Here is a 21655-nt window from a genome sequence, read left to right on the forward strand (position 1 = left end):
ATACATCACCTTATGCGCTATGTAATTACGAGCAGATGACACAATATCAGTATATAGTTTAGTGCCTCAGATATTAGCCAGACCGTACCTTTGCAACTAAATTCTCCAGCACGTATGGTACCACTGGCGAGCGCGTTCGCTTACTCGGCGAATTGAACTCACGCTGAAGGCTCGAAGTCTCTGATTGGTTGAGACGCGAGCCTCCCTCCCAACTGACCAATCACATCCCTCGCAGGGGACGGACGAGCACTTCATGGGAGCTCAAACCGAACGCGCCCGGATTAGTTTCCGATTCCGTCGCCAGGTGTGCGACGATCAGCTGGTCTGGACGTAAACATCAACTCCTCCAACAGGTGACATCATCTTAAAGTTTAGGTCGTTTTAGGCTCCTTTCCGCTTCGTAGGCAGCGCCAAGTTCACTTTCTAGAGTCCTCAGGGACTGTTCTTGCAGGAACTAGCGAGAAATTCCGTTTGAGGAGGCGAGATACTTACGTGATTGACAGGTGTTTTGATGCCTTTGAGACGTTTATGGGGCGTGACAGATATTATTTTTTGTTTTGTCACTTATCTATGACTCATTCAAGGTTTTGGTTGAAATCATTAAGGAATGCGCGGGTCTCTTCCTGTCACGTGTGCAGGGGAAATGCTTTAGAAAATTTAACAGACCCTGAATTATTTGTGAGACCTTGCATTACATTCATTTTCAAGGTTAATAGCGTTTTGGTCATTAATTGTGAGATTGTTACTTTAGTTTGAATTTCTGTGTCCAAGAAATATGTGAAAAGGTATTAAAGATGAATAGGTATACAAGGAAGTGAATATATATGGTTTTGATAATGTGTGTGATAAGAATATGGAACATTCCAATAAGTGACCAAGAAAAAATGTAGATTTGTAATCTTATTGAATGAGATTTCTCATAGGAAAACCAAAAGAAAAAACCTACAAGATTTACATTATCCAAAAAGGATCTAGAGTAGAAAAAAATATGGTACAAAAGATTAGCCTTTGATTTAACCTTGTGAATGAGTGAGTCAAGACCTTGTGTTTATTACTTTTCCTTTATGAATTTCCTTTATGGTGTGTCTATTCTAACATCTAACAGATTTATACTAACACTTTAGAACCACAGTCAGAGCAAAGGCAGTGACCACCACCCTTGTGCTACATTTACTAGTGTCCACCTCTTACATGTCACAGGGAAAGCAAAATGGACCGGAAAGTGTAAGTACAACATTTGAAAATAAAACCTGTAATGGAATGAAAATATAAACTTATTGGAAAAATATGTTGAGATTACTGTTGTGCTTTGTAAATGGGAAAATGTTGCCTTATGTTTCTCGTGGATTTTGCTCGGGTGAAGGTGTTTTTACAGTGAAAAAAGTAAATGAATTTGGCAGATTTCTAATAAGCAGTTTGTTATTGTTGAAAGATAAAGAGACCTGGTCAAGTCTTGCATATCTGTATTTATTAGTGTAAATGGATAGTGTTAGGCATTCCTGGTTGGGCTGTAAATTGTGGTACATTTTATCAATACAATAAGTCACACATTGTTGATATCTGGATGCTTTAGACGATTTACAAGAGATTTTTGTTTTTGTATGGTATTAAGGCTACCAGGGGTATTTCAAAGGAAAAGTGATTTTGTATATTTATTTTTCTTTCCTCTGATATAGAAGGTATATTTTTTATTGTTGTCATATTGCTTGAGGCTCTGGTAGCAGTGACTAGGGGCTTCCTGTAATTCATCAGCCATTTAATTGCTGATCTATTCTTTCATAGCCAAAAGTGATGTAAAAGCAGGAAAATGTTCTACTTTTGGTTGTTAGTATTCACACAGTGATTTGAAGTACATCAAAGTTTGTAATACTTCTTGAGAAATAATGCACAGAGAAAAGTAATCTCCAGGAAAGTAAATAGAGTAGAAGGTGCACTCACTGTACTTGTCAATAAGCAGCAAGGCTTGTGTGATTAGGCCTGTGTGGAAATGGATGGAAGTGAATTGTCAATATTGTTGGCATCTTTTTCATTCAATTCAGCTTCAAGGCAGTGACTTATGAAGTAGGAACTAATTTTGTAAAGTAGGAGTTTATTTGGGTAACTATGCTAAAAGTTAATATCTAGCCAGCATTGCCACATATAGTGCTCCTGTCCTTTGCATAGAAATTTTAGTGTGGTCTTTGTGTTTTGCATTTCTAATATGAACATATTAAGAAAATAGATTTTTTTTATTTATTTATTTATTTTTTTTCATAAACACAGCATGTCTCTAAATTTTCTATTTCATGTTTGATACAAAGAAGACCTTACCAAATTTGATATTTTTTTTTGGTCCATTTTTACACGTGTCCATTTCTTATGATTAGGTTCCACCGGAAAGCAAAGACAGACAATTCATAGAGGGAGTAGTTGAGCTTTAGCTCCATGGCTCACAGTTAAATAAATCAGAGGTGTTTTTGAAAATAATATACTTCTGATAATACTGTATATGTTTTTGCAAGGTACAAGTAATCAATTAGGTTTAATGTCTGAAGCAGATGTATATATTGCAAATGACTAAATAATGTAATTTGTTGCTTTTGACTGTATTTTTTGTGATATGATATTATGCAATAGTCTAGACTTTGCGGCTGAGTCTGTGCTGTGTTTCAAGATGGCTATAGCTGTATCCATTCGTCATTGTAGGGTTGATGGGTAAATGTTAAATTATGGAGCAAGCTGCTTGTGCTAGATTCATTGGGGCTGTACCCTTATGTCAATTAGGCATACACATTTATGTACTTGTTTTAACTCATTGATTTACCATTGTTTATATCCACATTGTTACCCATTTTGTGAATAGGTTATATTGGTACTTGGAGTTATGTATTATGAATGACATTGAAAAGGCTACAAACTTTTTGCCAAAGTAATACTAATGGGAGTTAATCCAGCTATGGAAGGATCTTCATGTTTTATAGAGAGGGTGGGGGGCGGGGGACTTAAAACAGATTAATTGGGAATTTAGTTGCGCTCTTATCATCATTGTCCTGGAATTTAGGAAACTTGTTTATTGTATTGTATTGCCTCTTACAGCTTTTTAATTATTGACATTTGTATATGACAGAGATAATGTGAATATTTTCTGATAATCTTGAGTGATTTTTTTCTCTCTTTTTTTATCTGTATGTAAGTGTTTGTTATGGCATGCATTTTACTTTCTTGTTTTATTTGTTTATCTTACGTTACTTGAGCTTCTCTTTTCCCATGTTTCAATTGAAGCTTTTGTTTTCCAAGTTTTCTTTCCGTCTTTGGCATTCTCTCTCCTTTACGCTTGTTTCCACTTGTATGTTAATTCCTTTGTCAGGCTTGCTTTTATTATTGGCTTGCTGTTTCGTCCGCCCAGTGTTGACTATTGGTATTTGATAGACGTTTTTATTTATTTATTAATTTTTTTTATCTTTGGCTTTCATATATAGCATCTTTTTTTGTAGATTTGTTGTTATAAGCTTTACTTTTAGTTTTGGATCTGCTATGTCCAGTATAGTTAATTTCAGTTGTATTATCAATCAATGAATTATTTTTTATCCTCAAGTAGCGTGTGAAATGACAGTAAGAGATGTTTTTTTCCCGGTATGAAATACAGTGATTTTCTATTGTATTAGCTGACAGTAATTAATTTTCAGGATGGAGTCCATGCTGAACAAACTCCGCTCTACAGTCAGCAGTGCGGCCAACAGTGCAGTTTCAAACGCTGTACAGATTGCTTCACAAGTGTCCAATTACCTGCCTGGAAACCCTGTGACGAGAGAATTTGAAGCCACTCAGCACATTGCCTCTGCTGGACCAGGTTAGTATCATTATCATCATCATCATTATTATTATTTCTTTTATTCACAAGATTAATGTTATATCTTGGTTAATGAGCTGCAATAGCAGACCACAACCAGAGGTCTTAGATATTGCAGCATCCCTAATTTCTTCATTTCATGTCCAATTGTTGTTGTTGTTATTATTATTATTATTATTATTATTATTATTATTATTATTATTATTATTATTATTATTATTATTATTATTATTATTATTATTATTATTATTATTATTATTATTATTATTATTATTATTATTATTATTATTATTATTGTTATTGTTATTGTTATTGTTATTGTTATTGTTGTTGTTGTTGTTGTTGTTGTTGTTGTTGTTGTTGTTGTTGTTGTTATTATTTTTGTTATTATTGTTATTTCTATTATTGTTATTATTATTATTTATTTATTTATTTATATATTTATTTATTTTAGATTTTTTTTTCCATTGATAAACTTTTTTAAATTTTTAGGGGAAATTATTGGCATTATGACAATATCTTCTAGGATTTGCGATCTATTGTAGATGATGTCAACAAAAGATTTAGAATCCTTTTTCTAGAAAAATGAATCTTTTAAATTCTTTGCAATGTATCTTGGAGACCTTGCCAGATATTACTTAAATTATTTTATTTACACCTACACATCTTAGCAATAATGGAAATAAAGGTCTCAGAAAACTCATTCGCATATATGGTTAGTAAAAGACACTCCTCTATGTGCTATATATCATTCCAGGCTTGGTTTGGAAGATTTACAAGGGTTACAAAAAGTCCACAAAGCAGGATGCTGCCATATTTCTGTTTGAGAAACGTCAGTTGGACAAGTGGGATAAACAGGAGAGGGAGGCCATGCTGGATAAGCTGAGAAAAGGCGTCTCTCAGTTGACAAGGCTGAGACATCCCCAGGTATGGTTAATGCGTTTCTCACGTTTAAAGGCTTTTATCCAGTAAGGAAATGGGGTTTATGGGTTGTTATAAAAGACAAATTTGTGTGTCTCTTTTATGAAAAGTTACTTCTATCTAATTCTCTCTGCAAATGCAGTTGCAAACTGGATGAATAATTATAGTGAAATAAGACAAATTGAAGTTCTTCGTATGCTAAAACCACCCTGTTTTACATTGCAATTTTTAGGTCTTGACAGTCCAGCATCCTCTTGAAGAATCTAGAGAAACATTAGCTTTTGCAACAGAACCTGTTTTTGCATCACTGGCTAATGTCCTTGGTCAGACTGAGAATATGCCTGTTCCCACACCACCTATATTCAAGGATTACAAGCTGTATGATGTTGAAATTAAATATGGTCTTATGCAGGTAGGGATATCAGTGTGGTACTATTTTGATATATTCTGCAATTATATGTTAGTATTGATGATTTTGCTGCTAAAAGTATGGGTAAATAGTTGGAAAACCTGGTGATATTTTGGTAAGACCTGCCAGTTATTTGTAATTTTAGTATTGAAAATCTGCAAGTGCAAATCTTGACTTATGATAAAAGGAGTTACCTTTTTGGTGTTACCATTTAAAAGGGAGTCTAGAGTGCATTGAGTGCTTCACATTTAATGTCTGCTCTTTCTTTCTTGGTGGTGTATTTAATTTTCTGACTTTTTAATATCCCATTAGGTCAGTGAAGGCCTGGCATTTCTTCACAATTCGGTCAAAACTGTCCATCGTAACATCTGCCCTGAAAACATTGTGTTGAATCATCAAGGCGCCTGGAAGCTCTTTGGATTTGACTTCTGTGTGGCTAATCAGGCTACTGCAGACCAGCCTGTATGTATATGTTTTGTCCTTTTTTGTGTGATGTACATTAGATTTTTGAATAAAATTTTTCTGTCTCTTTCTTCCTATTTTGTCTTCTTATTCTTTAATATTTTTTGTCTCATTTTTGATTATCACTTAGCTTTGAAATATATTATTTTGTAACATATGGATGTATATAAGAAGTCACTTAACTATTATTTCTTGACAGATATTAACTACAGTAACTTTGAAATACACAACTCCTCTTGGATTATTTCTGTAGTCTCTTACCATTTATTAATTCATTGCCATCATTCCATTTCCTTCCCATCATATTGTCTTAGTCCCAAGTGCTCCTCTCTGTTGATGTTAATCATCTCATTTTGCATTAATTCTCATCATCAAATCTCAGTTTATTCTCATCACATCTCACATTATTCCCACCATCTTATCTCAATTACCACTGTCTAATTTCAGCTTCTCCCCACCATTGTATCTCAGGCTATTTCCATCATCTTATCTTGGTTGATTCCACTTTCATATCTCAGTTGATTCTTATCACCTTTTGAATTTAATTGCCATGATTTCTATTCATGTGACTCTCACCTACTCATCATGTCTTTTTCCCTCTCAGCCCTTCTGGCCCTTCGAGGAGTACGACTCGCGGCGACACCCCAACTGTCAGCCCCACCTGGACTATCTGGCCCCCGAGTATGCCCTCACACACACCCTCGACACGGCAGCTGACCTCTTTCCCCTTGGTGTCTTAACCTATGCTCTTTTCAATGAAGGTCGTCCCATTTTCCACAACAACCAGGACTTCGGTACCTTCAAGAGGAACTGTTGTGAAGTGAGAACTGTGTTATTTTTTGTTTGGGAAGTTGGTTGATTTCATTTATGTGTATAAGGGCAACCAAATGTTAGAAAAAGTGTTTGGAGGAATGGCCTGATGCTTAGATATATAGGTTCAGTATAGGTTTTTATTTTTTTCATATGTATTAGAATGATGTTGGTGGAGCAGTGTTTGATATTGAGGTTGAAGAATATTTTACATAACCATACTATGTTAACCTCTGTAGACATTGTCTTTTGTTTATCATGCTAGTAAACATATGATATAAAACAGAGTAATTTTAGTTTTAATTTTTTCTCCCACAGTTTAAAAATCCAAATAGCCTAAAGCTACATTCTGTACCCGATGGCATAAGAGACCAAGTACGCCTCTTACTCCACGCCACCCCACAGCTTCGACCAGATGCATTGCAATTATCAAAGGTTTGTTCTACTCCTGAATCCATACCCTTAAAGGTTAATCCTCTTTTTTTTCTATGCATGCCTTTATAAAATGTACAAATAGTTCTAAAGGGTATGTCATTAATAAGAAATATAATGGCATTTGGTACTGTTTCATGTTTTTGTATCTCCTTGAATTCCAACTATAGACACTTTCAGATCAGTGTTGAGATGATCTTCCCTGTTTAAAGAACCAATGTTGAAGTCTCTAAAACTAATTTGTTTCCAGGTCAAGCATGTGTATGAATCAGATTGTTAGTTGGATCCAGTGAGGAGTACTATGATTATTTTGCAATAGGCAAGGTTTGTATTATTTTTCCCTACCAATCTAATATACTAAAAGTGATAGTAATAGCCTAACAAAACTTGCAGGTTCCATACTTTGATGATGTTGGTGTGAAGACGCTGAGTTACCTGGATCAGATGTTTCAGTGGGATAACATGCAGAAGTCACAGTTTTACAAGAGTTTGCCGCAAATCATACCCCAGCTGCCCCACAGAGTGTGTGTGCTAAGGTTAGAGAGATGTGGGACTGTGTGGTTACATTTTGTTCTTTGTTGAACTTAGTATTTCGTTTGATTTTTTACTTGAACATTCATTTAATTGTTTTTTATTGAAAGTTTTCTCATATCTAGTTTTGCATTATGGCTATGTAATGATATTTGGTTTCATTTTCGTAGATGCAAATTGGTTGATAGGATTATATTTCCTCTAAGAATTTAATCCATATTTAAATATGATATTATGATATATTGAATTCTACAGTATTTTTTCTCACTTTCAGAATTGTACCGAGCTTAGTGAAGGAATGTATCAACTCGACCATGGTACCATTTGTACTTCCTGTTATCTTGTTGGTTGCTGAACGAGCCACAAAAGAGGAGTTTGTGGAACACATCTTGCCACATTTGAAGCCCATAATGAAGCTCACAGAGCCTGTCCAGGTACTGCAACATTGCTTCCAGATTTGGTTTTCTTAGCCGTGTACTATGTTATGAATGTATATTTTGTATATGTATTTGATGAGTGACTGATTATGAGATTGCATGTATAATGTTAACTCCACTCTACTAAATGATATTGAAAAGTTGCATTTTGATATGAGAGTATTTACGTAAATAGTACATACTTTTACATCCCTTCTCCCTGTTCCAATTTTTAGGTCATGTTACAATTAATGCAAAAGATGGAACTGCTCCTGGGAAAGACTCCTGCAGAGGACGTTAGGAGTGACGCTCTGCCACTCCTCTACCGTGCTCTGGAGTGTGATACCCAACAGATTCAAGAACTGTGCTTGAGTGTTATTCCTACCTGTGCACATCTGGTGGAGAACCATGCCATGAAGAATGCCCTTCTGCCCAGAATCAAGAAGCTTTGTCTCGGAACAGGCTATCTGTCGGTATGTTTTAAGTTAAGGTGTTTTTTTTCCAGTTTTTGATTATTTCATTGGTAATGGTTGATTGCCCCCTCCACTATAATTTTCTTTTGTAAGTTTTCTTACATATGGATATATTAATTTGTAAATCATAATTATTTGAATTACTGTAGATTTCTTTTGCAATTATATATGGTACACCCAAGGCCTGATTGAGCAGGTTCTTGAATTGACACATCATTCTTTAATTATTTTATGAAGATAAAAGAATGTTGATGACGGAAATAAAGGTGATCAGAGTAGTTGGAAAAATATATATTTTCTGTTTCTAATGGTAATAATTTGGGTTCTCTTGAAAATATTCAAGTTTTCTGGTTATTTCCAGGAACATGACACTACATAGATTTATTTAACATATTTTATAGTTAATGGATTAAAAGTGATAAAGATATAACACTAAAATAGACATAAAAATTCCCATTGATTGTTCAATTGGAAATATCTGAAGTTCCATTGTATAGGGGGGGGGGTAGGTAAAGGTTTAGAAAAATATGGAAATAAATTAGCACCAGTTTATGAGTTTGTAAAGAAAACATAATTTTTTTATGTGAAAAAGAAAACTTTGAAGTCCACTCCATTCTGTTTCAGGTTCGTGTGAATTGTCTTGTATGCGTGGGCAAGATCCTGGAGCACCTCGACAGATGGTTGGTCATGGACGATATCTTCCCATTCTTGGAACAAATACCATCAAGAGAAGCACCAGTGGTTATGGCCATTGTCGGTGAGTTGATAACCCATTGACATGGGGATGCCATGTAATACATTCCATGCCTACTCTGAGTTTAGTGTATTACTTTCTGTGTAGACATAGGTGACTTGAAGTCCTTAGCCACTAAGGGGTCAGTTACAAGGCCTACTTGATCTCCCCTGCTTAATCAACTTCTTGAATAACAAAGTTAAAAACAATATCAATGATAGTAATAATAGTATTGATGAAAGTATTAGAAGAAAAAAAATCCCCAAAATTGAAGGCATGAGGACAACATGTGAGGTTAGGTAGCCGGTGACAAAGCACTTGATAAACATCAATGTGTAAACAAAACTGACAAGACAGAACTAAAATGTGTCATTGCAGCAGAAAATTTATTCAGAATGAGTCTTGCACAAGTAACATTGCTGCTATCAAGTATCATTATGATACATTTCACCCTCATTTACTGGTAGAAATCATACAAGAGCCCCATCCTAAATGTCCACTCAGCCTAATCATCCAAGTTATTTCTGTTATCCAGACTATCAGGCAATTTTTCTCATAACAGCACATTCCCATCACTTGGCCATTAGCCAAATTTTTTCATGGTGTTACAGTCCCATCACCTGGCCCTATGGCCAAATTTTTTCATGGTGGTACAGTCCCATCACCTGGCCCCCCAATTTTTTCATGACCTGAAGATCATGTCACGGGGATCCAGTGGTTTAATATATTATCTTTCTTGCAGGAATTTTCAAAGTAGCCCTCAACCACAAAAAGCTTGGCATATCCAAGGAGATCCTTGCGACCAGAGTCCTGCCCTTCCTCTTCCCCCTAAGCATTGAGAACTCACTCACTCCAACCCAACATTCTGCGATCATGGTCCTCATTAAGGTTAGTGAAAACTAGTAAGCACAAAGTTCCATTTATTTGATTACTTTGGATGTTTAATTACTTTCATGTAAGGTTTGATTACTTGCTAGGCAAGGTATCATTTACTATATGTTGAAACATTTGAGTTATTTTTAAACTTTTTTCAGGACATGACGGAAAGAGTGGAGTCTGAACACAGAACTAAATTAGAACAGCTTAACTCTATAAAGGATGAGCAAAAGTAAGTCTGTATGAGAGTGAATATTTTCTTCACTGTTTTGATGTGCAGTCACACTTGGATATTAATTTATCTTAAATTTACTTTGTCTATGTTGGATTTTATAGTAACTTTAAAGTATGTTGCATATACTAAGGCCAAAATTTTGGTCTATGTTTGATTTTATGTTTATACTTTTGGTCCATTTCCAGAGCACTACATATGGCAATGCCAACAAAAATAAATGGAAACGATAACGCACCAGTATCAGCTGTAGATGCAAGTAGTGACATGTTTGCTGGCCTTGGACTGAACCAGTTCACAGGTGGAGGAACAGCCAATCATAAACCCCAGACTCCTACCCCAGTGCCCAACTCAGTGCCAGCATCAACTTCCAAGCCCTCAAATCTCTCTCTTTCTCTGGAGGAAAAGCAAAAGTGAGCATTCGCCTTCGTATTCTTATTTAAGTACCATAAGTATCTAGTATATTTGCATTTTACATAATTTTTTTCTCCTTCATAAGGAAATCTTAGAAAAATGATTTGCATAGATCAGGTTTACCTCCTACTGTTAGTGGTCATTATGATTTTTTATTACTATGTAGTTTTTTTTAAAGTAATTGCAGTATAAAGTGTGTTATATTGATCACTTGTCTTGTTATCACAACCCTAACTGAGGAATTCTTTTTTCACTAAACAGGATGGCCAAAGAACAGGGATTACAGAACACCTTGACCAAGCAGCCCCCATTGTTGCCATCCCCTCCACCCCCTGCTAATGCTGTCAACAAGCCCATCACTAGTCCACAGTCACAGAATCCGCCCTCTTCCCTGACAAAGCCAGTACAACAGAGCCGTGACCTCACCTCCACACTGATGAGTTCTAATCTGAACATGATGAGCAGCCAACCTGCAGTGCCGGCAGCTGTAAATGGACACCAAGGGATGATGGGAACGACTGCAAGCATGGGAATGATGAATAACATGAACAACAGTCCATCTGCATTCAGTGGCATGATGGGCAATGGTACCCTCATGAACCCAGTTGCTTCAAACATGACATCAAACATGACTTCCATGGGGACAACTGGTAACATGTTCCAGCCCATGGGGGGAGTGAATTCCTGGCCTAGTCAGGTACCCGCTCAAAATGCACCATTGCAAAAGCCAAACATGTCGGCATTCGATAACCTGTTGCCATCGCAGCAGAAACCCGTGAGCATGAACCAAATGGCAGTCATGAATGCAAACACCAGGAACTCCTTTGGTTCCATGATGTCACCCATGCAGCCCGTGAATTCCATGGCATTCTCAAAACCTGCAACACCGGGAGTGAAGCAACTAAGTTCCTCTGAAATTAACGACTTCCTTAGCTGAAAGAGCTCATTTGAGTATGGTGTAGCAGTCAGATATGTTTGATTTTCTTCTTTAAAAGTGAAATTAATTGTTGCATTTATTTACAATTTTGACAAAAGCCTGATTTTTATGTAGCTTCTGTATTTATGTTGAACACATTTATATTTTTGATGTATGAGAATAGTGCATATATGTATACAGTATACACAGTTTTTAGGCTCTTTTATTATAATCTGAGAATGACCAGCTTAATACCATTTTTTGCAAGAATTTAAATAGAATACTAAATTGTGTTCAGAACAGTTTTTAAAGATATTGTAATGGTTTTACAGGTGAAAGGGAAATTTTTATTTAATTTTACAAAGATGATTTGAGTGTTAATATTTATTTATTTAAATTATTATTTTTTTTTACATCAGCCTGTATCCTTGTTGATTTGACATACTATATAACCGCATAAATTAACCACAAAAAGTGTCTTGTTAAACTTTATATCATTCTTTAGAGTGAAAATATATTTTTTGCTGTGAGGTTAGATGGGTATATTTTAGACGATAGTCTTGTCTAACTGCATAATGTTTTGAGGACTTTAAAAGTTATTTTACATGAGAAAAGTGGTTGTTGATTGAGTAGGCTATCGAGCTTCACACATTCCATTGAATTGGATTTAGGTCAGAGTTGAAATTCTAGTCAAATTACAATTTTATGTATAGGAGAAATATAGGTGTATATGAAGAGCGTTTCTAATGTTTCTTCGTTTTTCTGTTATCGTTTACTAGTTCTCAAAATGACTTTTTGTTTAAAGAACATATTTATGAATAAAATTTATACGTACATATAAAATTATAATTATTGTTTTATGATGATTAATGTTCAAAAGTTTCTACAAAATTATGCATGGGCACAACTTTAGTTTGCTTTATTTTTACCAATCTATTTAGAGATCTGATGGGTATAATGAAAGAATTGTTTTCATTAGAAAATACTAACAGAAAATAAATTGAATAAAAACTAAAAAAATTTAGTATCTTCTTCATAAGACTTTTTTCTATTTTATATATTTTATACCAACTAATTAGTGTTCATATATTATTATATAACAATCCTGTATTTATTTCCCAGTTGTCCATGGATGTCTGATAGAGGATAACAAATGAATAGAAAACTTTTCAAGTTGAACCCAATGCTGCTAGCAAAATGTAATGCTGTCCCTAGTGGCATTGGGTTTAAACTTCTTCTAATGAGGTGTCAGTTTGGCACCAAATAAGGCCACATCCACATGATGGGCAGTGCCTGTATGGGTAGAACTATTAGCAGATCAGTGGATGGCATGAATGATTGCTGGTGAGATCATAAGGAAGAAAACTACTGGAGATCTGATAACAATATTAACAGGTCTATCAATGAATTCTGAGCACAGTGTGTGTCTGCTAAAGGGCACGCTTCTTTGAGTCTGTAGGCAGAATGGGTAGACAAGGTCAGGATTTGGATCTGGGCATTTTACCTTGCCAATGAGCACAGCCATTTTCATGGTTTGCCCATGATTTCCTCACTTGGTGGTAACATCTCCACTTCTGCCTGTTTTGGATTGTGATTTGGTGGCCGTTTGCCAGTGCTGGGACTGCGTCTCTTGTGGACAGGGCTTAAACGGTAGTGTACCTTTCCCCCCATTTGTATCATAGCAATTAAAGGAACATGTGGGTTTTTTCCCTTTTTCAGGCAGATTATAAGAGGAAACCCCCAACTACTGATTAAAAAAGAAATAATGGATTTATTTCATGGGTTGATGATATACCTAAATATGCCATCCATAGGCTTCATTTTAGGCCATATATAATTGTACAAGTTTATGTATCTGGTAAGAATCTGTCACATTAGTGATATAAAGAGAGGATTGTATTGTGAAAAGGTTCTTCCATTTGTGGACTAGTGTATAGGCTGGAAAAGTGTATGTACAACACAAAACACATTTTAATAAGAGATTGTCATGAAAAATTGTGGATTTTGAAAGTGTTTTGGAATGGTAGTTGCACAGGTTCATGAAATGGCTGAGAAAAGTTTAAATGTAGACATAATATTAATTCTAGCTGCTCAAGTATTACAAAGTCAGAAAGGTTTTATGCTGCTTACATGACTTTTTTCAAGATTATACAAAACTGCATGGTAAGTGAGAAAGAAAGATTTCATTTCATCATTTCATTGTAAGATGTTCTTATATATGGGAATTAAAACAAAAGTATTAAAATAAATATTATATATTCAACAGATAAAAAATCATACACAATCCAGGAATGTAACAACCATCCACAGAGAATGTATAACAAAATTCTGAAATAAAAAATAACACCAACAGTGCAAAAAAAAGAAGAAAAAAAGTCTTTGATAAAATTTTGTCTCAGTAATGCTGAGAACTTTTTTTTGAATTCATAACCTGCATGCAGATTAAATCCATAATGAAATATTTGTAAAATTATACACAAGTACCATGTTTGCTATGCTCACTGTAGTTCTAAAGTGTGTAAATATACTGCCGATAAAAAGGAATAACTTTGGTTTAAATATACATTACTTGAAAGACTGCATCCTCTGATATAGCTAGCTTTCTATTCATCAACATAAAAAAACGAGACCTTTGTAAAGCAATACATCACTTTACATATATATTTTTATTTTTTTGAATTGTCAATAAGACATGGTTAAGGAAATTTTGGTCAGACAGGCAAAAAAAAATTATTTACATACAATCTTGCACAATTATGGCCCTGTCTGACCTCACTAATTTATTCACAATTTTCAGCAGAAAATAGAATGTGGCTTCTTGGATACATGAAAGAAGCTCAACCAGTATAATTCTAAGTGAGTATATATTTTTGGTGGACATCAATTAATTCTCTCATGTATACACATCTAGATAAAATTGTTATTATTATAAAAAGATAGAAGTTAAAAAAACAAAAACAAACAGAAGTGGCATATGTATGAAACATTTCCATACAAATGTGAAAATGTTGAAGAAAATACAATATTAAAAACCCTGTTTGTTTTCAAGAGTACACAGGTTAAATTTATGCCCTTTGTACCTTACAATAAAAAAGTTAAAGCTGTATATATGATTATTATAAGAATGATAAAAAAATTATATCCAAGATAAAATGACAAAAACTAAAATAAATGCATTTCACTGTAGTCAACAGATTTCTGCTAAGTACTGTTCTCAATTCCCATAGAGAGAGACATTTCAATTTATCGATCTAAGACATTGCTCTGCCTCTTGTTTCGATGGGCAACATCAAGGCAGCAGCTATAGCTAATATGGCCACTATGCCATATGTTGCAGTAGCCAAGTGGACAGAGGTCCGTGTCATGACTTGAGCAACGATTGGAGTCAACATAGCACCAAAGCGGGCCATACCAGAACACGTCCCCACACCCACGGCTCGCAGTGATGTTGGATATACCTGTAATTGGGAAAAATGCTCATTCAAGTAACACACTTCTTAACCTATTCTCTTACACCTCTGCACTGGTTCCAATGGACACACACAAATCATCCACACACACACACACAAATCATCCCGAACCAATGTTTTGCTTTGTTGTGTACAGTGTAAATGTTTAGGGTGGTTTAAGGGGAAGAGGTCATCTACACAAAAAAGATGCAATGCAATTTTGGATCTATTATATTTGCAGAATAAAAATGATTTTAACTACTTTTTTGCAACAAATGAGTTACCTTTGTTTCTACATATGGTAGCAACAAATTGCGACTCTTGGCAATGTAAGAGTTGCTGTCACATGGACATTTTAGTTTGAAGTATAGTGCCTTTTTTTTGTGCTGGTGCCCTGTGTTTTTACAATCACACTGGCTAACAAAAAGAATGAAAGAAAGCCTAAAACAACTACAAAACAAATTTTGAAATATATGATGCATATGGTAGCTCACTCCCCCTCTTCTTGTATAGCTCTCAATACGATTATACATCATAAAACATTTTATAAATACCTAAAAGATATAACAGAAAGCAGTTAAAAAAACATATGAAGCCAGATGTGATGCACTCCCACACCAGATATATTATGAAAGTAGCAAGAACCAGCTACTTAAGAAAGAGGTGCCCACTGCTGGTAAAACAAAATCTCTTTCTAAAATGTATCCGTCTAAAAACCGTTGGCAGTGAGATTATGAATATAAAATTGTCAAAAGAAATGCTGACACAATTTTTGGGTAGTGCTGGATGTGCAACTTTTGATAAGTAATCCTTTCAATATGGTACTAGTAGCTGCAGTATTCTGCTGATTTTATGGCTGTACGAAAATCAGGGATTACGGAAAAGAAATAAGATGCATGCAACCATGTTCAATCTTTTGAAGGCTGTATCTGCCATATTTAACCCACCCGCGCCGGGTACATTTTGTAGCCAAAATTAAAAAAATCCGGGCAGCTACAAAATCGGCGGGCGGAGCTTCCCCGGAGTCTGTCCGCCCGCCCAGCCGCGTGCCGCTTCTGCCGCGGAGCGCGGCTCCGAGACAGCATCGCACTGGTGGGCAGCCCGACACTGTTTATTTTTTCCCTGTGTCTCATATATGTGACACCCGGGACGAATGGGTTAAATTTACCTTTATCAAATTCGTAGAAAATTGAAAATCTTTTATTATTTACTAGTGGCTATCTGGGTATACTGGTTCATGTATAAGTGAGGGATAAATGAAGAGATATTTTTGATAAAGAGAAGGAGTTAGAAGTAATAGATAACCAAGTGTCTGAAAACTAGGGTGTTTGATGACATCACGCAGAAGCTATTGAATGACATACCGACATTCGACGACATGTGGGATATATTTCAATTCTAATTTCACAGGGTCCTGGAGATATTAGGTTATCAACCGCCAAAATAAAATTTAAAAATTATTCATTATCAAGGTCACTATACAAGATGAAGCAATATGCTATGAAATGATATCACAACATTATTCATATAAAATGTTGGGAACCTAACTGTCTATTCATCTGGAATGTTTAAGCCATTACTCCCAATTGTTTTGATTTTAGCTGTGTCTCCAGCCCCATAAGCTAATTTGAACTTCAATGAAAACTATATTCACTTTTTAAGGTAACTTCAATTTTAGTGAAAACTATAATCACTTTTTAAACTAATTTGAACTTCAATGAAACCTTTCATATTTCATATCTATATGTTTATATCCTCATGAATGCTATGAATGACAAAGTTCTCAAAGCACATATGCAAGTATAAATAAAGAGCAATAGTATAGTACATCAAAATAAACTTGTGCAATAAACAACCATAAAAAGAACTTACCTCAGGTGTGTAGACATACGCAGCCTGAAATACTCCTGAGATAATGCCACGAGCCACAAACAGGATGAAAGTGAGCCATGTACGACTGGAAGAAAATTTTCATGTAAGATATCTTTACACCAAAAATAAACAAGACAAAATTCAAAAGATGGTTTATATTCAGCTTACAATTCAATGATCCTAAATATAGTCTAAAATCCGACTTTAACAGCACCATTTCTTCATTTCGCAATATAATATATAATTTTAACATCTGTTCAACAATTTTAAGTTCTAATTTTTCATTTCAAAATATAAAATAAAATTTAAAAATCTATTCAAGAATTTTACGTTATAATTTTTCGCTTCACAGTATAACACATAACTTAAAAATCTATATAAGAACCTTACTTGGACGTGCAAATGAAAAGGAAGATGATGGAGACCACAAAGATTATGAACTCCAGTGCCATCGTCTTCTTTCTTCCGAGCTTCTCAATAACAAGGATTGTGAAAAATATTCCTGGAAGAAGGAAGTACATTATAGGTCACCTATTATACCATTAAACAAAAGAATGGATAGATGAATAAATAAATATAAGGAAAAAGGATTAGCTGAAAAACTTCAAGTAATTTTGATACTATGCCTACAGAGATATTACCTGGGAATTCAGCAAGGGTTGTCCAAAGTAAATCTAGGTAGTCTTCTGAGCTCAGGGGACGGCAATCAGCGGAGCATGTGTATATGCCTTCTGTGCCTGATAGTGAACACAAATTGCCTTTAGCCTCAAAGAGTTCTGTGGTCATAAGTACCACACCATAGTAACAGAAGGCACAGGAAGTCCTGTAAATAAAGATTTCCGTGATCACCTCTTCCACATCCAGCATAAGTAATAGAAGAGGGGGTATACAATGCAAAATTATATTGGCACACTATGATTTATAACAGCAAAAACAGTACACACTTTTTGAATCTTAAGAGTTATTTTGCTTTACTTCAAATACCAAATAAAAATATGCTACATCTATTATTTCTGATGAAACAAACTCTGGGGCATATGCAGGGAAATCCCCAGTTCCATGCCTATTTCTTACAAGTGAACAAAATTCAACGTAAGCAACTGGCTGCTGTGTCATCAAACATAGCTCTTCTATCTATAAGACTTTTAACAAGACATCTTAACATCTATCAACATGTCAATAAAACTAACCAAATGAACCACAAAAGGAGTGTTGTCCACTTGAGGTCAGGCACCAACAGATCCATTAATCGACCGCGGTTAATCTGAGCAACATCGTCAACAATCAGCCGACCAAGCAACATGGGTTTTCCTGGAACATTTAAAGTATTTGATGAATGTTTCGATATTTGTGTTTTTCATCATTTAGGTTGCTATTTACCATAACACTTTCCTTATTATAAAGTCATCCTTGTTTTTTCCTGTCTCTCTCATTTTTATAAAATGACTATAGCTGATGTCTAACCACAGTAAATATCAATGCAAGTGTTGTTTTACTAAACACTAAACTCCAGTGGATGGGATTACCATACCATTTTCATCTGCAATTTTCTGCAGCGTGGCCAGAGCCTTCTCAGATTCTCCAGATGCTGCATCATATCTTGCACTTTCTGGGAGCCACTATAAAATAAGACCAAAATGCATGTTTACATATTTACAGAGAGGATAGGACTTCTAACAAAAAATGTACTATAATTCTACATGACTGTTGAAATACAGTTTGAATAATTACAATCACCTATCAAGAAAGGGGGGAAAGAAAGATGATCAATGAATGAGAGTGGGAAATAAATAAATAAACAAAAGAGAAAAAGAAAGAAATTAATTAGAAAGAAGTGCAAACGAAAGTGATAGAAGAAAGAAACAAGAAATAAATGAGAGAATAAAAAGGAAAAGAAAAGAATAAACCCTGTCCCTGATTTATACTTACGTGTGAGACAAGAGCAAACAGAATCAGGGGGATGGTGGAGAGTGCCAGCAGTCCTGTCCACCCCATGGTCGGCATCACCCACAGTGCAAGTATGACCTCGGCACATGCACCAACTGCCCAGAAACACTGAAAACCAAAAAGAAATTAGGAATAAAGATGAATGACTAGGGTCATTCTCACCTATAATGCACTTTATAAACTTATCTAAATCTTTCCCATTTCCTGCTCACTTATTTCAAGTTACAATAACCATTGGCTGAAACGATTACTATAGAAAAGAATGAAATTACTGTTTAGCATTAGAGGACAAACAAAGGCTTGTGTTTTGTCATCATCAAACAGGATGTCATAAGATGTATTTTAACAGAATATACAATGGATTTATAACTATATGGTGAAAAACATTACTGACCAAAGTTTCAAGTGTAAGAATGACTGAATTCATGAAAAGACATTTAACATTTAAATTAAATCAACCACAGAACTATGCAATTTACTAAAATATAGAATATAGTATATTTTTATTAGCTAAGATATATTTCAAAGCTAAAGAATTTATGCAAAAATGTTTGTCATTTTTGTATACTCATATACATATAAACATATTCTTGTAAATACATACTTTTCTTATTAAAAAATAAATAAATAAATAAATAAAATAAAAATAAATAAATAAATACACTGATTGTAATGAACTCTCAAGTGAAACGTGAAACAAAAGCAAAAACTCACATCAAGCAACACAACACACTTTCCACGCTGGTGAGCTGGCAAGAATTCTGCATACAAGGTAACACTGCAAACAACACACAATCAGAATCTACATCAGGCATTTTACTCAAAACAATCCAACAGTAAGGCTATACCAGACAAGTAAAGATAAAAAGGAAAGAGAAAGAAGAAAGAAAGAAAGAAAGAAAGAAAGAAGAAAAAAATGAAAAAAATGAAAACCATTTTAGAAGCTAATAAACTCACAAGGATGGCAAAAACAATTCATAAGCACAAGACAAACAAACAAAAAACAATACAATATCTACTATACGAACAACCCCGCAATCTAATACTTACGACTGCGGAATACAACCGATTGCAAAGCCAACGAGGCCTCTGAGAAGCACGATCCAGTTGTACGTTGGTGCAAAGGCGGAGAGCAAGCCCCAGTAAGCAAGCATGACGGCTGCTAGTCTTAGAGATCGCTTTCTGCCGTATTTGTCTGAGAGATTACCCCAGAATGCCGAGCTGATCATCATTCCTTTGGGACGAAACATTGAAAATCAAATATCAGATTTAAGAATTTGAAAGGTAATATTCTATGGTTTGTTTTTTTAACACCTATTAATGAGAGTAAAAAGAGTTGAATGTAAATTAACCTTTAATGTCCGTAAATAAATTTCTATTCGATAGAAACTGAAAATAATAAAAGAGGAGACCAAAGTAAAATCCGAAGATCTTGCAACCCTAATAAATATCATTCAAATAACATGAGTACTATAAAAGGAAAGAAAGAAAGAAAGAAGAAAGGAAGAAAGAAAAAAAAAAAATCATCAGAAAACCAGAAAAATATGAAAGAAAAAAAAAAGAAAAAGAGACAAAAAAAAGAAAAAAGAAAAAAGAAGAAGAAGAGAGAGAGAGAGAGAGAAAAAAAAAACACTCCCATAAACCAGATAGATTTAAAAAAAAAAGCGAACTAACCAATGAAAACTGAGGTAGTTAAGAATGCCTGCTTCCACTCCGAGAGATGCCAGTCACAGTGAAGGGCGGGGCTGAGAATAGCGAGAATCATCATTTCCATCGAGTCTGCCATCCAACACAAGCCAGTGATCAGGGAGAGCTTAACCTGAAGAGCAAATACATAAATAAATAAATAAAGTAATGTGAAGTAAAAGTAGAATAGAGTAAAATAATATAAGAGTAAAAGAAAAGAATAGAAACAAAAATCTTGATAATTACAATCAATGAGGACATTGCCAAAAGCAACTTCTTTACCATACATGTCTTCTACCTATTTTTTTTTCCAATATAATCAATTACTATATTAAGAAAAGGCCTTACCTGGAATTTGCCGAACCCCAGAGCATTCACAGCTTGGTCAACAGTAAATGTATCTGAAATATTCAGACTAAATAAATCCCAAGTTTTTTATATTTTCATTGGAGTCATGTAATTCGACAAGCAAAATATTCACAAATCCACTGACCTTATATCTAACAGAAACAGTACCCAATAAAATTAACAGCATACCAAATATAAACATACATTTCAATACATGCGAAAATAACAACATGAAGCCATATGGAGAAGAACAGATCGGTGGAAGGACTCAGGTAAGGGGCCACAAAATGTTTGTGAAGAGATCTGTAGTTAAAGGCTATGAAAATCAGCATTATCTATGGTAAAGCAGTAGAGAAAATTATGAAATACATGTGATTAAAGATGTAAATACTCTTTCAAGATCACTGTAATATGTCATGGTGTAAGATATTCCACTCTGATTTGTCAAAAGTAGTCATAAACAAAGTTTAGAGAGGTGAAAAGTAGGGGAAAAGGGTAAAAAGAAAATAAAAAAGAAAAAAGAAAAGAAAAGAAAAAACAGAAAGAAAGGAAAGAAAAAAGAGAGAAAAAGAAAGAAAAACAAAACAAAACAAAACAAAAAAACAAAAAACAAGAAGAGCTGATCAAACTTCTTAAAAACACCCTATCACATGAAATAAAAGCAAAACATAGCTTACCATCTGGGACCACTCCTGATACTGCCGCAGACATCTCAATATGTGCTCCAGGGTCCAGGGAGGAGGGAGCGGACCCTGAGGGGGAGCTGGAGGAACCCCCGAGGGAATCTTTTGCGATACTGTTGCCATCTTCGTCAAACTCCTCGTAGGACCCTATGTCGTGATTCCGGTTCATGTTGATTGCAAGATTACTGAAGAGATCAATTATTGGGGATAGAGATT

At 34.8% G+C, this 21655-nt stretch overlaps 2 protein-coding genes across 9 annotated transcripts in view; one reads left to right on the forward strand and one right to left on the reverse strand.

Annotated features, from left to right (window-relative positions):
• The first annotated feature begins 256 nt into the window (after window positions 1-256).
• On the forward strand, window positions 257-13998 carry LOC113814485 (SCY1-like protein 2). 6 transcript variants are annotated; one of them, XM_070118273.1, is made up of 16 exons: window positions 297-353; window positions 1133-1224; window positions 3666-3829; window positions 4587-4756; window positions 4983-5162; window positions 5472-5621; window positions 6226-6441; window positions 6750-6866; window positions 7257-7399; window positions 7669-7828; window positions 8047-8283; window positions 8908-9040; window positions 9759-9904; window positions 10051-10124; window positions 10313-10537; window positions 10800-13998. In XM_070118273.1, exons 2-16 carry the CDS (start codon window positions 1211-1213, stop codon window positions 11473-11475), a joined length of 2805 nt encoding a protein of 934 aa, XP_069974374.1. In that variant the 5' UTR covers window positions 297-353; window positions 1133-1210; the 3' UTR covers window positions 11476-13998. The 6 variants fall into 6 exon arrangements, with proteins under 6 accessions (XP_069974376.1, XP_069974374.1, XP_069974373.1 ...); XM_070118272.1 differs by lacking the exon at window positions 297-353 and adding an exon at window positions 356-503 and having other exon boundaries at window positions 1106-1224; XM_070118270.1 differs by lacking the exon at window positions 297-353 and adding an exon at window positions 605-708 and having other exon boundaries at window positions 1106-1224.
• LOC113814855 (synaptic vesicle 2-related protein) overlaps window positions 13694-21655 on the reverse strand; it is a 9223-nt gene continuing 1261 nt past the window's right edge. For 2 of the 3 annotated variants that reach the window (XM_027367023.2, XM_027366950.2), the window contains 12 exons: window positions 21434-21624; window positions 20757-20809; window positions 20397-20541; window positions 19773-19956; window positions 19437-19500; window positions 18705-18830; window positions 18307-18394; window positions 17966-18086; window positions 17417-17598; window positions 17166-17277; window positions 16776-16860; window positions 13694-14912 (listed from right to left, as the gene is read on the reverse strand). In XM_027367023.2, coding sequence (XP_027222824.1) covers window positions 14706-14912; window positions 16776-16860; window positions 17166-17277; window positions 17417-17598; window positions 17966-18086; window positions 18307-18394; window positions 18705-18830; window positions 19437-19500; window positions 19773-19956; window positions 20397-20541; window positions 20757-20809; window positions 21434-21608 — 1542 coding nt within the window. In that variant the 5' untranslated portion in view covers window positions 21609-21624 and the 3' untranslated portion in view covers window positions 13694-14705. Of the gene's footprint in view, window positions 14913-16775; window positions 16861-17165; window positions 17278-17416; window positions 17599-17965; window positions 18087-18306; window positions 18395-18704; window positions 18831-19436; window positions 19501-19772; window positions 19957-20396; window positions 20542-20756; window positions 20810-20960; window positions 21060-21433; window positions 21625-21655 lie in introns of those variants that run through there. The other variant, XM_070118276.1, reaches the window with a different exon arrangement.

Source organism: Penaeus vannamei, chromosome 41 (genome assembly GCF_042767895.1).
Source record: "Penaeus vannamei isolate JL-2024 chromosome 41, ASM4276789v1, whole genome shotgun sequence".
Classification (NCBI taxonomy): Eukaryota; Metazoa; Arthropoda; class Malacostraca; order Decapoda; family Penaeidae; genus Penaeus; species Penaeus vannamei.